General features: G+C 28.3%; 1 protein-coding gene across 1 annotated transcript; it reads right to left on the reverse strand.

The window, feature by feature from the left end:
• Positions 1–159: 159 nt before the first annotated feature.
• On the reverse strand, positions 160–15773 carry LOC109596158 (protein Wnt-11b-1-like). Its single transcript, XM_020011652.2, has 5 exons — positions 15584–15773; positions 3639–3922; positions 1748–2076; positions 1414–1697; positions 160–579 (listed from the first exon to the last, which is right to left on the reverse strand). Exons 1-5 carry the CDS (start codon positions 15661–15663, stop codon positions 405–407), a joined length of 1152 nt encoding a protein of 383 aa, XP_019867211.1. The 5' UTR covers positions 15664–15773; the 3' UTR covers positions 160–404.
• Positions 15774–17110: the final 1337 nt, after the last annotated feature.

Here is a 17110-nt window from a genome sequence, read left to right on the forward strand (position 1 = left end):
AGTCATATTTTTGTACTTTTAATGAAAGCTAATACTTTTAGTTTTATTGCTAAATTCACTGGATAACGCGAATTTAATTTAAGATTTAAAGCCAATAAAGATACATTTAATTTTTGCAGTTTACTAAAGTAAGTAAATTTGGACATGTTAAAACCATAAGGAAAATCCGCATTTTTAGTAGACGTTTAATGGCATTAACAAGTCGTTAATATTTTCATGTTTTACACATTTAAAGAGTTTGTAGTACCTATGCTAATGTATAAAGCAAATTCTTCATTAACTTAGCAATGCCCAGTACAGTACGGCTTCTTATCTTTAACTCTAAAAGTATAAAACCGTTTCTATTGTTATGGAGCTGCTCATTACATCATGCACATTTAATGACGAAAGATGAGATCTATAATCTAGCTGCACTCATGTCTTTGGGTCATAGTTCTACATATTTTGCATTTAACGTAGCAGCAGTTATAATATTTGCATTTGCATCTTTCAATTTTTTCCTCAACTACTGTTCTGTATCCTCTTCCGCAACATAGTTGGCGGCAGCTGTTGGGACTGTTTGATGTGACGTTGCATTCCCTAAAATAAAACGGACTTTATTATGTTCTTTTTTAATGGATTAAATCGTTGACAGGTAGGTATAGTAATAATATTTTATTCTAATTTAACTAGGAAATTAATAAAATCTAATTATGAAAATATTTTTATAACTAATATATATTTTTATCAAATAAACATTTCATATCTCAAATTTGTTACAAAATGCATCTAAGACCATTTAGTAGGCAAAATAAAAAAATAACTCACTTTTAAGTAAAATATTTTAAAAAATACTCATAAGTGATTGACAATTCCATTTTTACATATTTTATAGATATAATCAATACAATTTTTGAAGGTAAATTTAGTTAAAATAAATGTGAAAAATATTTCATATAATTTCACATAACATGCGTCCGAACGTGAAAAAATGCAGATAATTTTGCGGTCACTCAATATTTGTTATATCCAGACAAAAGTTAAGGTACCGGCCCAATTAATACGTCAACTAAATAAGCAGAAATACTCGGGCAAGATTTATGCCGGCTAATTACACGAGAACGTCCAGCGAAAAAGTGGCCTGAAATGTTAGGGGACCAAGTAACTGCAGATGAATTAAAATAACTTGGCAATGCGATGGGTGGCCGGATAATCAGGCCGATTTGCCATCTTAACAGATATAATTTTGACAAAAGAATAGACGCCGTAATTGGACGACTATTATGTAATAAATTTGACTTTTTAATTCGTCGGTAAATAGGCCATTCAGTCACAATGGTTGGAGCTCTTAAGTTTTAATCAAATAAAAGTGATTTATTTAACTCATTAAATTAGAATGGTGAATGTGAAACTTAGAAACTATTTTATCCTTACCTTCCAACTGTGCCCAGGCTGCCCAATCTTTCGTCTTTTGTACAATAATCTGGCGACTTTGTGAAGAAAATTAATTGATCCGACGTCTGTTTTTTGTTGAAAGCCATACTTAAAGCCTTCCCCTCCGCATTTATCTTGGGAACTTCCTTGGCGTTGGTGTATTTTTGAAGAAGTCTTGCGCCTATATCCATCATAGATGGCAAAGCCTTCCAGCACGTTTTTATGTTACATGAACCAGAAACTCCATGGCATTTGCACTGTATCCTCAAACTTTCACCAATAACCTGCAACAACACTTTTAATGTTTCATTTTGCATTAACATCATTAACAGACCTTTCTTCCAATTTTGTTGTTGTGCAAATTCACTGCTGCTAGTTCATTGTTCAGTGCATCCTCACTGCTCTGTAACATATCTCTTTTGACGTTCTTCTTGGATTTCTCAGCCATGTATTTTTCTGCGTTATCAATAAATCGCTTGGCGAAATGCGTCGCCCACTTTAGGTTGTCTCCACAGCCACCCCATTGGAAATTACCACTTGGAGGTTCATTGGGCTTGCTGGCACAAGTACAGTGGTACAAGGCACCACTGGCGCAAGCCCTTGCCATAGTGTAGGTCAAAGCTGCTGAACTAATTGCGTAGGCGTATGCCTGTTCTCTCGTTGCTAAAAACAAAACAAAACATTATTTATTTATTATGCAACCTAAATTTAGTTATTCTATATTCCACATAATCTTGTTTTACGGCACAACGTAAATAAAACAAAAAGCTGAAATCTAAAATGCATTTATGTAAATTTTAAAGTAAAGCAACTTCCGCAAATGTTTACAAGGAAGTTGCGACCGTCTGAAAGAAGTTTTCCTGTTATCTGTTAACCCAATCCAAGACACACAAAATCGTATTGCAGACCACGTATGGGGTTCTCTTTCAGCGAAGCCGATCGGAAATAGATACCGGGAACATTTCAGATTCAGCACGCGAAATTCCTGATGAACTTACAGAAAAGTCAATAATGGACACACGGGGCCGATACGGAGAAGATTTTTTATTGTTGTCGAAATTGCAATTGGCCTAATCTTTTCCGTTTAAAGGGCTTTCTCTCTGTCATTATTAATGTCAGAGATGAGATTGAAAATTGGCCTCGCGTACAACGTGACTAGAAACGGAAAAGCCGAATGCCCCTGGAATTTTCTTTGGGGAATTTTAAACCTATAAACGCCGTATTAATACATCCAGTTGAAATGAGATGCTGTCTGAATTTCAAAAGCTGGAAATATTCGTTCGAGATATTATTCGAGAAACTGAATTCAATTCCTTCATTTTTAGAAAAAAAAAAAAAAAATGTGACATATCGAGGAAAGCTCATGTTCAAATGTTGGAACTTTTATCCTTTTATGAACCAAAATAGGTTCACTTTAATTGTATTTGATTATAGGTAGTTATTACGAAATTAGACACAAAGAAATAATAAAAAATAACTTTATACATAGTATTAGATCGACGCATAAAAAGACTAATTACAAATAATCCAAGGATGTCCGCAACTCAAATTTTAAGAAACTCAGTAAATAACATAATTTATATATGTGTTTTATTATTTAGCGGAACAAAAATCAGTCATTAAGTATGTATTGTTTAGATTTAAAAAAAGAGAGTTGTCGATACTGTATATTTTTACTTTTTACTTTTTTTTATCTTTTCACGAGATCTTATTTTCATTTAAAAAATTCTAAAAAATAAAATAACAAAAAGTTAACACGATTTTTACATTTTTTTAACATCCCTTCAAACCAAATAATTTTTGAACATGAGTTAATTAAGGAACAGTGAAATTGTAATTAATTTAATGACCATCTTTTCTGTTTCCATTTGGATTTAACATGTTTTAATACTTTAACTCGGATAAGGTTTAAAAACATAATATTGACAAACTGTTCGTGATGGAAAGTACATGTCCAATTTAGTTTAACCTACATTTTCCAACTTTATTTTCGCTGTTTTCCAGTTCTGATAATAAATCCTTTTTAATCTTTTCTACTTTGTAGGAGATTACGGCTAATTTACTATAGATTTATGTTCTTGATAAACAACTATAGCAGTAATTGGTCGACAAATCACTGTAACGAAAACATCTACTTACTGCGGGGTTTTGTGAACTGTGGCCGTAATACTTCGAACGAAACTAATTATAAACTGATTGAAAGGAAAATTACAAAAATTAATTACCTCTGGTTAAGTCCGGCGTAAGATACGGTGCAGTGGTGATGGAGGAACAGTTCCATCTTCTGTCCTTAAAAATTGTGCGGCACGTTTCCGAAGCCAGCAAAGCAGCTGCTTGGACGTGCGGCATAGCTTCCATTGCGTTACGGCACAGCTTCGCCTGGACTTTGGCGAAGCCATAACGCCTTCTTGCCACGGCACAGGGTGATCGAACTCCCGATCTTATACCTCTGCCTGGATTGTTGTTTAGCGACGTGAGGTTCCAATGCAGATTTGAGTGTTGGAGTGATCTTAAATGAAATTAAATTAATTAAATTTGAAATCGGGACACCAATAAAATTTGTTATTTTATAAATATGATACTTCCTATTTTTTATAAGAAATCTAACTACACCACTGTACTAAGCAAATAAACTGTCAAAAATAGCACACGTTATTTTTAATACTCTTAATACTGAAATTGTATTTACTCTTATCAATCCGCCATTTAATTCAATAGATTACACTTTTTTTCATAACTTCCTTTCTCAAATGAAGAACTACACCACTGTATTAAGAATCTATTGAGAAATGGTATATACTAAATTTCATAAAAAAAATTATGCATATTCATAATTTTGTGAAAAAATTAAAAATCATATTTTTTTATGAATTTATTTTTTAAAACAAATAGTCTATGGAATAAATTGTCAAAAATAGCACAAATTATCTTATTTTTCAAAAATATTGGAATATTATATTAATATTATACCATAATTTTATTTACATCCCTAAATCCACTGTTTAATTCGTTGGATTACTATTTTAAGTTTCTTATTATTTTTATCAATTATTTTGGGGTAATTTAAAACGATTTATTAATATATTATTCCAATATTATTGAAAAATAAGATAATTTGTGTCTTTGTTGACAGTTTAAATAAAAAAATTTATTAATTTGATTTTTAATTTTTCAACATAATTATACATAATTTTTTTATGAAATTGGGTATATACCCATTTCAGAGAGTGTTTAATTCAGTGATGTAGTCAAATTTTCTATAAAAATATACTGGTGTTTTGGATTTGAACAAAAAATATGATATTTTGTCGATAAGTACACTGCCTGTAAGTATATATTACAAGTTTATTAAAATCTGACAAAAAATACAAATTTTATGAGGGTGTCCCGCTTTCAAATGAGCCACACTATATATAACAAATGAGTTAAGAATCTTGTTTCAGAACATGTTTACAACGTCCATTAACGAATCTAGAAATTTTTAATAAAAATCCACAATAACTAAAAAATTTTCACACTTGCCATCTAAAATTAATACAATGCGTGTAATCGTAAATATTGGTGTGATAAATAAAAAGGCGTAACATAGACTAGGCCATTAAACTATTGTATTTTGTCATATAGGGTGGAGTGTGGAGGAATGTTTATTGTGCCTTCGTTTGATGTTCATATCTCACCGCCTTGTAGGTGTTAATTGTTTGGACTATTTATTGCTATCGGCTAGAAATAAAATTACAAAATATTAACGCACAGTTATAGATCGAAATCGGAATACAGTTTGGTTATATAAATGTAAATATTCTATCATATTTATTCTTGTGGGTCATAAAAATTTCAGATGTCGCCTTATTTAAAAGTTATAGATTAAATTTTAAATGACATTGACCCTTTAAAAACTTCTTAGACGTATTGATCAAGAAACGGGAGCTTTGCGCAAACTTGACACGTGATGGGTTAAGTATTTGCAGATTACAGGTCAAGTGCACCTCAACTCCTAATTGCAAGGTTCACAAAAGCGTTGGCTTTGGTGCGCCCATTGTCCTCCACCAAAAATTCAATTTACGGAACACTATTTAATTTTGTTTAAAGGGAACAATGCATTTTTACTTGGAACATCATTTGTGTACCGCTAGATAAATACATGTATTGACAATGCAGTAAAAAACGGATATATGATAGTAAATCTTGGTGTCCTGAGATAAACACATACCCAACCAGTTTAATAGTGACGTCCGATCGTTTTGTTTGGAGAACACAATGGGGTAATTCAATTTTACTCTCAAATTTTTTATGGTTCTTCTTTAAATAGTAATGTGTTTCCTGCAATTCTATTGTTTTAAAAATGTTGAAATTATCTTGGTAAATAAGGGTTTGCCATATTGAAATACGTTCCTATAACTTGGGACATCGCATGTCATGCCCTAAGCAATCTCTTGCTTCGACATTTAACATCAGTTTTTATTGATGGGTGGCCATCTAACCTTTAACTTTTTTTTCAAATAATTTATTGCAGTCTATTAATTGCAATTAATTTTGTACTTTTGTATTATTCTTTATCACGTTTCAATTACCCATGTGCCAATAACAGAAAATAAATGTCCATTGTTGGGACGTACCTACCAAATTTATGTCCTATCGTAAGGGAAGAAATGTGAAAGATAACTATAATCGGACAATTTTTATTAGTACCTGTCTCATTGATGCGGTATTGTATTTTTAATTAAATAAAGGAAAAATTAATTACATTTTTATTAGTGCGTTTGTCTTACCGTAGCTAGAGGATAATATCAATTGCAACTGTCTAACAACAAGTATATTTATAGTGCTTCATGGTTTGCCTACTTTAGAAATTTTGTTTTATGACAAGCTGAGATGTTGTTCAGGTATTAATGATTCTGTGTTAATAAGTTATTGTGTGAAAGGGTGTCAATTGAACAGATTAAATTCGTGTGAATAACAATAACCACCTGTAAACGGTTAGGTAAAGGTTCAATGAAATATTGGCAATGGTCGTTTGAAATTAAATTTCACGACTCTTCAATTAATAACAACAATTCAACTAAATTTGATGCCTTTTAGTATTTTAATTGAGATTACATGTCGTATCAAAAATTTTCAAATGTATTTAGATCCAGACTTTACGCTGGCCAGTCGAGAATCTTAACATTTTATCTTTTTACCAACTTTATCATGCATAAAAATCCATATAATTGGTAAATGATTGTTGGTAAATGATTGTTGGTAAATGATTACATTTCATCTCCCAAGACGTCTCTGAATATGGACGGTTTACTAATAATTTTTTCTACACGGAGATTTGGTAGCGTATCTGGAATTCAAACTTATTATTAAGAGGACGATGAATGTGTTTTTACCATCGACTCTTGTTCTATTGAAGATGGATTCATCACCAAAATTTTGGAGGATATTTAATATTTTTTGTATAAATGTTTAGTCCTGTTCGAATATATATTTTTTTATACCAATGATTTTTTTTCTGAAATATTATTCTTGTTCTAATTGTTCTACTAGAAACATTGACGTTGTTTGACCCAATTAATTCAATTTTTATTTATCTTGAGGAAAAGAAAGGACGAGTGTGTTGTTTAATATTTGTTAAAATATATATTTTTTTATGCCAATAGTTTTTTACTGAAATATATCCTTTCAAGTTCAAGGACAAGAAAAGACGTCGTTTAAGAGTTTTTTCCAATTTGTCTGTCAAGAGTTTTTTTTCTTAGAAGATTTTCTTACTGAATTTTTAATTGAGTATATTAATAATTCTACTAATAATAAGCTATTAAGAGTATTGTTAAATACATACCCAAAGCATAAATACATTTTAATGTGCCACTCTTTTGGCCAATCAAATCAGACTAATATATGCGTTTAAAGTAATATCTCCGACCTTTATAAGATGTAAAAATTGAAATATACATATTTTATACTGACTTGACAAAATTTGAAATAAGTCCTATTATGAAATATCTTATAAAATATTTGATATTTTTCTGATTGTCCAATATTTTACCAGATAAACAGTTTAATACTGAAGAGGAGATGAAAACTGAAGACAATCTTTCCTTCAGTCCTAAGAAGCAGTGTTTTCTCGTGGCACGAATTTACTTGCACAACGTTGGCAAAAAATTGTTGATTATAACGGTGATTAGTTTGTTTAATGAAAGTTATTTCAAAGAAACTTATGTTAATTTACAGTTAAACGTTGAAAACATAAATTACTTTTTTCGCTGCCACGTAAATTAATTTCATGTACGGCAGGAAAATTGTCTGGTAAAAAGCTGCTGAAAAAAAAATGCACACGCAATTACGTTAAATGCGCATAATAAACGCAATAGTCTGGTTACAAAGTACGTTTATGGATTTTAATTATTATTATATTACATCAAGCGCACCGTAATTAGCTGCGATAAAAAGCACTTAACCACCTGCTGGAAATCAAACCTAGTTGTTAGATTGTAATGCATCGACACATTTATTAAATGCGATTTAGCCGACGATAAGATGCATAATTGCGATACAACTTACATAATAAGAAAATTTATAACAGCCATTTAAAATAGTCGAGCATATTGTTCGATATTGCAAGTGCGAACACAACATAATTTATTCCCCGGTTAACCTACAGGATTCAGGTGGGTAATACATTCTTCCATAGTAAATAACTCATACCTTGCAATATTACATATTTCATTGGATGTTATGTAAGTATAAATCACTCCTAATATGGACATGTTTCCTTATTTACATTTTATTTCGTTGTTAACATCAGAAGTTTTAGTGATATTTTGGGAACTAACTGTAGCTTTAACATTAATATTTCTAATAAATCTATTAGAAATATGTACTTGTAAATGACTATATGTATTATGTGTTTTTTTATTTGAGACCACTTCTTGTTAAATTTCTGGGTAATGTTTAGATCAACAAATATTAACACAAGGAACACGTTTATTCAATTACAGATTAACTTTCTTTTTGTGTCAATAAAATTGTGTCACTAAATTGTATATTTACTGAACTGCATTGTAGGAAGTTTTATTAAAGAACCTGGACAATGATTTACTTCATAAAGCTTGGAATAATAATAATAAACAATACATACATTTTATGTGTTTTCGAAGAGTGTGTGAATATAAATATAAAATAAAATCAGATAAAGACAATGAAAGTTACATAAATATTTATATAAACAAAGAAATATTTAAATAAAATACGAACAAATTTTTAAAGGAAATAATCTCATGGTAAATTTCTTTTACCTTAATATGCTTAATATACAAATTAAACAAGAGTTTTAAAAGAACATACATTTTAAGTGTTTTTGAAGGGAATGCGTGAAAATTAAATAAAGCACAGTATATGATAATAAATATTTCACAAATGTATGAACAAAAAATAAACAAATTTTTAGAAGAAATAGTTTCATTAAACAATAGTAATGATTTTTAAAGGGAGTTACTAAAAATAACTATGAACTAAATGAAACGAAAAAAAAAAATTAATATGATAACAAATATTTCTCAAATGTATGAATAAACCAAAAAAATGTTTAAATAAAAGATGAACAAATTTTTCAGTGTGTTTGAAGGAATTAAAACAAAATAAATATTTAAAAATTATAATGAGTACTTAAAAAATGTGTATATAATGAAATGTTTTAAAAAAAAATATTTAGATGAAATAATCTTATAGTGAGCTTAATGAAGAAGTTATTCAAGAATTTTATGTGTTCTTAAAGGAAGCCAGTGAAGATAAGTATGAATTAATACTAAATAAAGAATAATATGTAATAACAAATAGTTCACTAACGTTTATATAAACAATGAAATTTTTAAAAAAGAGATTAAAAAATTTTGGGGTGAAATAATCTCATGATAAACGACATTTGATTTAATAAGCTTAATGACTAAGTTATTCAAGAGTTTTAAAAATATATTCATTTTATATTTTTTAAAGAGAGTCAGTAAAAATAAATATGAAATAATACAAAAAAAAGAACAGTATATATAATAAAAAATAGTTCATAAATGTTTGTATAAACGATGACATTTTATATTTTGAGAAAAAATAATCTTATGGTAAATGATATTTGACTTAATAAGCTTCATGAACAAGTTATTCAAGACTTTTTATAATCCATAAATTTTATGTTTTTTCAAAGGGAGTTAATGAAAATAAGTATGAAATAATACAAAATAAAGGAGAGTATATAATAATAAATAGTTTCGCAAATGTTTGTGTAAAGGAAGACATGTTTAAATAAGAGACGAACAAATTTTTATAAGAAGAAATCTTACAGTAAACCTCACTTGACTTAATAAACTTAATGAATAAATTATTGAAGAATTTTAATAATTAATGCACTTTATGTGTTTTTAGAAGAAGTCTGTGAAGTTAAGTATGAAGAAATACCAAATAAAAAATAGTATTTGATAACTCCACAAAATCTTTGAATAAAGATTAATAAATTTTGGGAGGAAATAATCTCATGGTAAACGACCCTTGACTTAATAAGCTTAAGAAACAAGATATTCAAGAGTTTTAACAATATATACATTTTATATTTTTGTAAAGGGCGTCAGTAAAAATAAGTATGAAATAATTCCAAATGAATAGTATATAATAACAAATAGTTCACAAATGTTTGTGTAAATAATAAAATTTTAAATAAAAGACATTTGACTTAATAAGCTTAATGAATAAGTTATTCAAGAGTTTCTATAATCCATAAATTTAATATTTTTTAAAGGGAGTCAGTGAAAATAAGTTTGAAATAATATACAAGAATAGTATATGATAACAAATAGTTCACTAACATCTATATACAGGATGAAATCTTTAAATAAATTTTGTCATTCAAGAGTTTTATCATACATACATTTTGTTTTTTAAAGGAATAAATATGAAATAGTATCAAATAAAGAATAGTATACAATAATAAATAGTTCAGAAATTTTGAGTGAAAATGAGTACCCAATAAATATAATAATTTAGAAAAGTTATTATAATAGGAGAATTGTTTAAATAAAAGATGAACAAATTTTTAGAAGAAGTAATCTCATAGTAAACTCTATTTAACTTAATGAACATATTATTCAAGAAGTTTAATTATACATATATTTTATGTGCTTTTAAAGGAGGTAAGTGAAAATGGGTAAAAAATAAAACAAATTATTGCATAAACAAAGATTGAACAATTTTTTAGAAGAAATAATTACCTTTTTCACATAAATCATACACAAATCACACAATTCATACTTGATGTTAACTATAATGATATGGTTAAATATCATTAAATAAGGTGTTTTGGAAGTCAAAATTATAAAGCAATAAGAAGGAATTAACCTTACAGAAATGCTTTTTATTGACATATATTTTATTTTTAATAAGAAACAATTTTCAGTTTTATTAATATTCCGGTAAAAGAGTTAAACAAAATGCAGGCCCAACAAAACTATTAAATGCACAAAACTCATTCATAATAATTTAAACCGACTCTTTATGCACTTCTACCCTATTTAAATTCAAATTGATGAAGATGATTCATCTAAATAGACCGTAGACAGGAGAGAAGAAATAAAAGTGTAACATATCATTTTCGTTGTGTTATAGAGGACGTTAACAATAGCGAGAATATTGTAAATTACAACCTATACCAGCCCACTCTACATTCTTCGACGGCAACCGTAACCAATTAAAATGATTATTTCATTTTGATACATTGTTAAAAATAAAGTAAATATTTTGTGATGAGCCAAAATAAAACTAATATTAAAACGGTGAGCAAATTATTAACTTAAATCCTCTACCTGGACGTGAGATATTTACAATTTAAATTGGAATGTTTGTGTCTTGACTTTTATGCAAAATTTCTTTGGTGAATAATTAAGCGAGGTGAAAAGTAGCTGTTTTCGATTGTGGGTGGGTTTCTTTTTAAATATTAATCGTATCATTTTCGTACGGGCCTGGGGGTAAAGTTCGCCAACGAGCCAATCGTCTGATGAGCCGCATTCCCGAAATATTTCCGAAGGAACCCATCGAAAGGGTAGTGGAAATGCACTCGGAGGTAATTTAAAAGCGACGATAGATCGCGTGAATGTGACGCAATCTATAATTAACACATGATAAAATCGTTCAGGTAAGGCAAGAGGGCGCCCACTAATTACAGGTGTAGCCCGTCGTAATATTAGGTGCCAGACTGACGGCCTTTTTGTCTAAACAACATATCAGTTATTATTTATGCGCCCAATGAACGGGGTTGGCTCCTCCTCATTATCCATATCTGCTCCTCTTCGGTGCATGCGATTTTTTACCCTTATTTGGGCAATAAATGTTTATTATGTAAAGAGATCAATGGGCTTTGAGGTAGAAAATATAAATATAATACGGCCGTAGTTATTTCATCGCGTGCATTTTATTTTAGAGAGGTTTTAACGAACTCCATATAAATCGCCATTGTTTAACACTAATATCAATTATGCCGACTTCTGATTGATCTAATGCTGTTTTTGCGTGTCACCGTTTCTTAAACAAGTATTGTAAATAATTTCACATCATGCAATTCTTTGTGACTGTCAAACATTTACCTAACTACTAAGCCGGGAAAAAATAATTTATTACCCCCGTTGGCGGTATCAGGTTATAAAAGCCGAAGGTAGCAGAGGCATAAATGAAGTCATGCACTGGTCGCAGACATATTACTATTTACTTAATCTGTTTACCTTGCTTAATTTATTTTCAATGTATAATGCCACTGCAACGTGAACTCCGTCCCTTTGGTCTTGATGCGGTTTAAGATAGGTGGGAAACTTGTGCCGTTTGTTTGCACTTTTCTTTCTTTCTAATTTATTTACATTAGGTCGATTTTCTCAAAAAGGGACTTCTCAACAACAAAGTCTTGAGTTGAGAAGTTTCTCAACTTTTTAACTTAGAAATATCAACTTGTTAAATGGATGTACAGTGCTGTTCAGAGAAATGGCACATTGTTAAATATTTTATGTAAAGATTTAATTCAAATTTTCTACAGTCAGTATAAAAATATATTTCAATTTTCTGTACTTTTTTGATACACATCTTATAAACGTCGAATTAAATGCACATATTAGTATGATTTGGTTATCCAAAGGAAGAATACCTTCAAATGTGCCCAAAATGGAGCAAAATTAATCTACCTATATAATAATAATAATTTTGAATAACAACTATTTTATTATACATAGAAAATTACAATAAATATATAACATTTTGTATTTTATACTATTTTTTACTTCAACCATTATAGAAATATTAATTCAAATTGTATAATATATTTAATAGTATTTTCCTGAAACCCTCAAAAATTTAAAATTTGTGAAAGAAATTTAATGTTTAACAAAGTAAGCCCGTCACAATCTTATGAAGAATACAAATATAAACATAATCTAAGTATCTTACAAGTAAGATATTTATTTAAATGAAATTTGTATAAAAATTTAAAATAAAATTATTTTACACACTTACCAAGATAAAGTAGAATTAATTATTCTACTTATTTATCACTCTATTATTTTATACAGCTTTATTGATAAGTAATTTTTATATAAAAATTGTAGAATATTTTATGTTTTCTATATCTATAAATCTAGTATTAGAAGAGTTTATATAATTATTTTATTAGTCAGAAAAATATGAAGAACATAAAGTATTTTGGATATTTTTCTATTATTTACTTCAGTCTTTATAGAAATATTAATTAAAATTGTATAATATATTTAACAGTACTTTCCTCAGTCCCTCAAAAATATAATGATAGATTTTTTATTATTATTTACTTCAGAAATCATAATTCAAATTGTGTATAATATCAACTTGTAAAATGGATGTATAGTGGTGGTCAAATAAATGGCACAATATATTTCAGAGGATTTAAATCATATTTTGTTTAGTTAATATATTATATATTTAAATATTCTATAATTTTTTGCTTTTTTGTTATACATTCAAATGAATTTACGTTTTGTAAATTGGGGCCACACTGTATATATAAAATTGATTGTCTTCTATTCTACTATATATTTAAATACATGGAGAAACACATTGGTATCGTTTATTTTATTTGTTTTATTTCTATCATTTACCCCTCATTTGCTTTGACCCAGTGTATCAAGAGGCTTGTTAAAACTGAAGAGATATTCATGTCACTTCAGCCAGCTTGATTGTTCCCGCGTTCAAAGCAACATTAACGGTCTCAATAAAATTGTTAACAAATACGAATGAATGAAGATAAAAGGGACTGCGTTAATTAGGGCCGTGTTGGTCGGATGTTTAACAAAAATGTCATTAAAGAACAAGTCAATAATCATCGTCGGTATGGGATGATAACAGGTGTAAACTACCTCAAACACACACATTGAAATTTTAGTTTTCCGGTCTATTGTTGGATTCCGAGAGCGTAGTTTTGATGTTGCCGTCTGGGCACTTCCCACCGCAAATCACTGGATATTATCCGAACTAATTTGACCTGGGAACACCGAACTATTTATATTAAATACAATTAGTCCGTGTTATTGTATCGTGCGGTCGGGGAGTAAAAAATTAAAAAATTCCATTCCACACGCCCGTTTGATGCTACGAAATGTAATTAGGTCTAAACAATTAAACTAATTCAACTTTTCGCCTAGCCGGTTAACAAATTTATCTAATTTATTGATGGGCCGATATTAATCAGTTTTCGCTTCCTCTGTTTCAATAAAAAAACGAATGTCCGTGTCAAGCCGTGTCACGCCACAATGATGGTATAATTAAATTTTAGGTTTGCGAGGAAACTAACTAGACAAGGAGGAGTCACCAATTGAAACTATTAAAGAGAAAGATGGTAGAACAAAGATTTCAACCCATTATTCATCCGTCTAATCATAAACGTAATTATGTGACATCAAGCCATTGCACGAAAATCGAATTAGCGTGTGATATTTGCCTTTAACAAATTATTATTTAAGACGTTGATTGATGTGCAACATTTCGTCCGTGCCCCGCCAAACTATTGATATTAAATAGCTCTACTATTTTTGCTATTTACGAGATTAAATTTGTTTTGATTTTGAATTTTATATATATATATATATATATATATATATATATATATATATATATATATATTAATATAAAATATATTTGAATCCTTTGTCAGTTTTTTTAAAAAAGTTTAAGATATTTATGTAAATTCAATGTTGTTGTGCACGTGACGATTTTTGAAGAATATCAGTTAATACTGATATATTTATTTAATTGTAAATTTTATTATATTTAAAACAAAATTATTTTACACACTTTTCAAAATAAAGCAGAATTATTCTTCTTGAATACCACTCCATTATTTTTAGAAGCTTTATTTATAAATAATTTTAACCTAAAAATAGTATATATTTTTTTCTCTATATATACAAATCTAGTATTAAGTATTTTATTAGATAATTTAGAAGTATTTTATTAGAAACAGAAAAATGTAATGAATATAAAGCATTTAAGATTTTTAGATCATTTATTTCAACATTTATAAAAAATATTACTTTAAATTGTTCAATACATTTTTATTATTATTTTATTTTTTCCCATTCTCCAAAAACTTAAGATATGTAAAGAAGATTCCAAAGGATATAAATATAAACATAATTTAAATAATTGAGATACTTATTTAATAGTAATTTGTATACAATTTAAATAAAATTATCTTATAATAATAATAATAAAAATTATTACTTCTAATATTTTAGTATTTTCCACTTTCTCAAAATTTGAATATTTGTGAAGGAAATTTAAAGTTTAACAAGCTAAACACGTGACAATTTTTGTATCACATAAATATAACATTTAAGTACCACTTTTAAGTATATTTTAATCTAAATTTTAAATAAATAATTAATAATATAATTAATATAATAAATGTACAATATATTTTTTCTTCTATATCTACAAATCTAATATTAAAATAGTTTAAATAACAATTTTCTTAAATGTAGAAAAATACAACGAATATAAAACATAAATATTAATAATATAATATTTGTTATAAAGCATAATTAAACAGTATTTGCAATTTATAAACAAATATTATAAATTAGTCACACTAATAATAATGATAATGATAAAAATTCAAAAGACCAATACTTACAACCACCGAATACAAAATCCGTCGTTGAAAAAGAGCACCACAAGAATAAAACACCCAACCAACCACCGACTTTTCCCCATAGTGTGGGCTATCACATGGCACTCGACTAATGGTTAATTAAAATTTGGTTAGCTGGCGAAAAGCGCGTTTCTTCGATTCTTCCTTGATCGGAGCGGTCGCGGAAGGCTCGATTTTTACGTGAGCGCGTCTTGAAGTGGACTGAGTGGAGTTTGTAAAACGCAGTCGTTCTTTTCCTTTGTTGTGCTCTTGTCAGGATCTGATCCCGAGCTTTTGATTGCCCTCCTGCATTCTACCAGATTCGTGATAAAAGATTGCATGTGATAATTGCATTAGGCGCGTGAAAAATAAACGATTTTTTTAAATTGAATTAATTAAACTATTATTTGAATTGTAAAAAATATATATTTGTTTGTATAATATATGTCTATGTTGAGTAGATAAATTTATTTATGAATAGCACTAAATATTTATATTTTAAGAATATTGAAAATAATCAGATTAGATAAGTAATTATATGTCCATAAGTAATCATACATGTATTATAGAATAATTCGTTTTACATTATTTACATTTATGGTTACACAAAAAATGGAAACATTGTGGGTAAAATTAGAATACCAGTTTAATAAACTTTTCTTGTGGTACATTTTTGTAATAAAATCGTAAAACAAGAAAACATATTAAATGTACATAAAACAATAAGTTTGATTCATTATAATTGTTTTTAAAAATGCATCATATTCAAGAATATTCATTCTAATGAAGATAAATTTTATTAAAAAATAACCGAGTTCAGAGGTCAGTGCATAATACTGAATGAAATAAATTAGAGATGAAGCATTTTTTATTTATTATCACACGAGACCGTATTGTGGGATGTTGGGCAATAAATTAAATGGTATATCATAATGATTGGATCGTTTCGCCAATTAGGTTGCCCACTTAAAAAACGTGGTCCTAACGAACCAAAACTAAATTGTAATATTGAAAACCCCATTGTTGTGTTTAATCCTTCACCACTTATTTCATGGAAATGATTCTGTCTGTTGGACAATTGAAGTTTTATGACATATTAATATCTACTTGAATTTAAATTGTGTGAGCGTTCATTGACTATTGACAGTTGGATTTTAATTCAGATTTTTATACCCATTATTAGTATATTATTTTATAAAAATAGATTCTTTAACTAACTAAATAAAAGTCGTTGTATGTAAGTTAGATATTTTATTTATTTAAAGAATTCTAATTAATTAAAATAAAATATTTATCTCTAAAGTGTAAATTAATAAACAGTAATGGCTAAAATTATAGCAACTTATTAAAATACATTATTAAATATGTTTAATGCTTTTTCTGTTATTGTTGTGGCTACTCCCAGCATCAGTCCAGTAGGACAATCTAATTTTATTTATACTTTTAATTTTTCAGTGGACAAAATTACTTTTATATTTTATGGTCTTTCATTGCTCTCTGTAAATTTGAATCAACTATTTACCAAGTCTT

This window comes from Aethina tumida, chromosome 4, assembly GCF_024364675.1.
Source record: "Aethina tumida isolate Nest 87 chromosome 4, icAetTumi1.1, whole genome shotgun sequence".
Classification (NCBI taxonomy): Eukaryota; Metazoa; Arthropoda; class Insecta; order Coleoptera; family Nitidulidae; genus Aethina; species Aethina tumida.

Coding starts and splice junctions, on each gene's coding strand:
- LOC109596158 (XM_020011652.2), bottom strand. CDS start 15,663: ATGGGGAAAAGTCGGTGGTTGGTTGGGTGTTTTATTCTTGTGGTGCTC. Junction 3,923..15,583: donor GGATTTTGTATTCGGTGGTT/GTAAGTATTGGT, acceptor ATTTCATTTAAG/ATCACTCCAACACTCAAATC. Junction 1,698..1,747: donor ACAACAAAATTGGAAGAAAG/GTCTGTTAATGA, acceptor GTGTTGTTGCAG/GTTATTGGTGAAAGTTTGAG.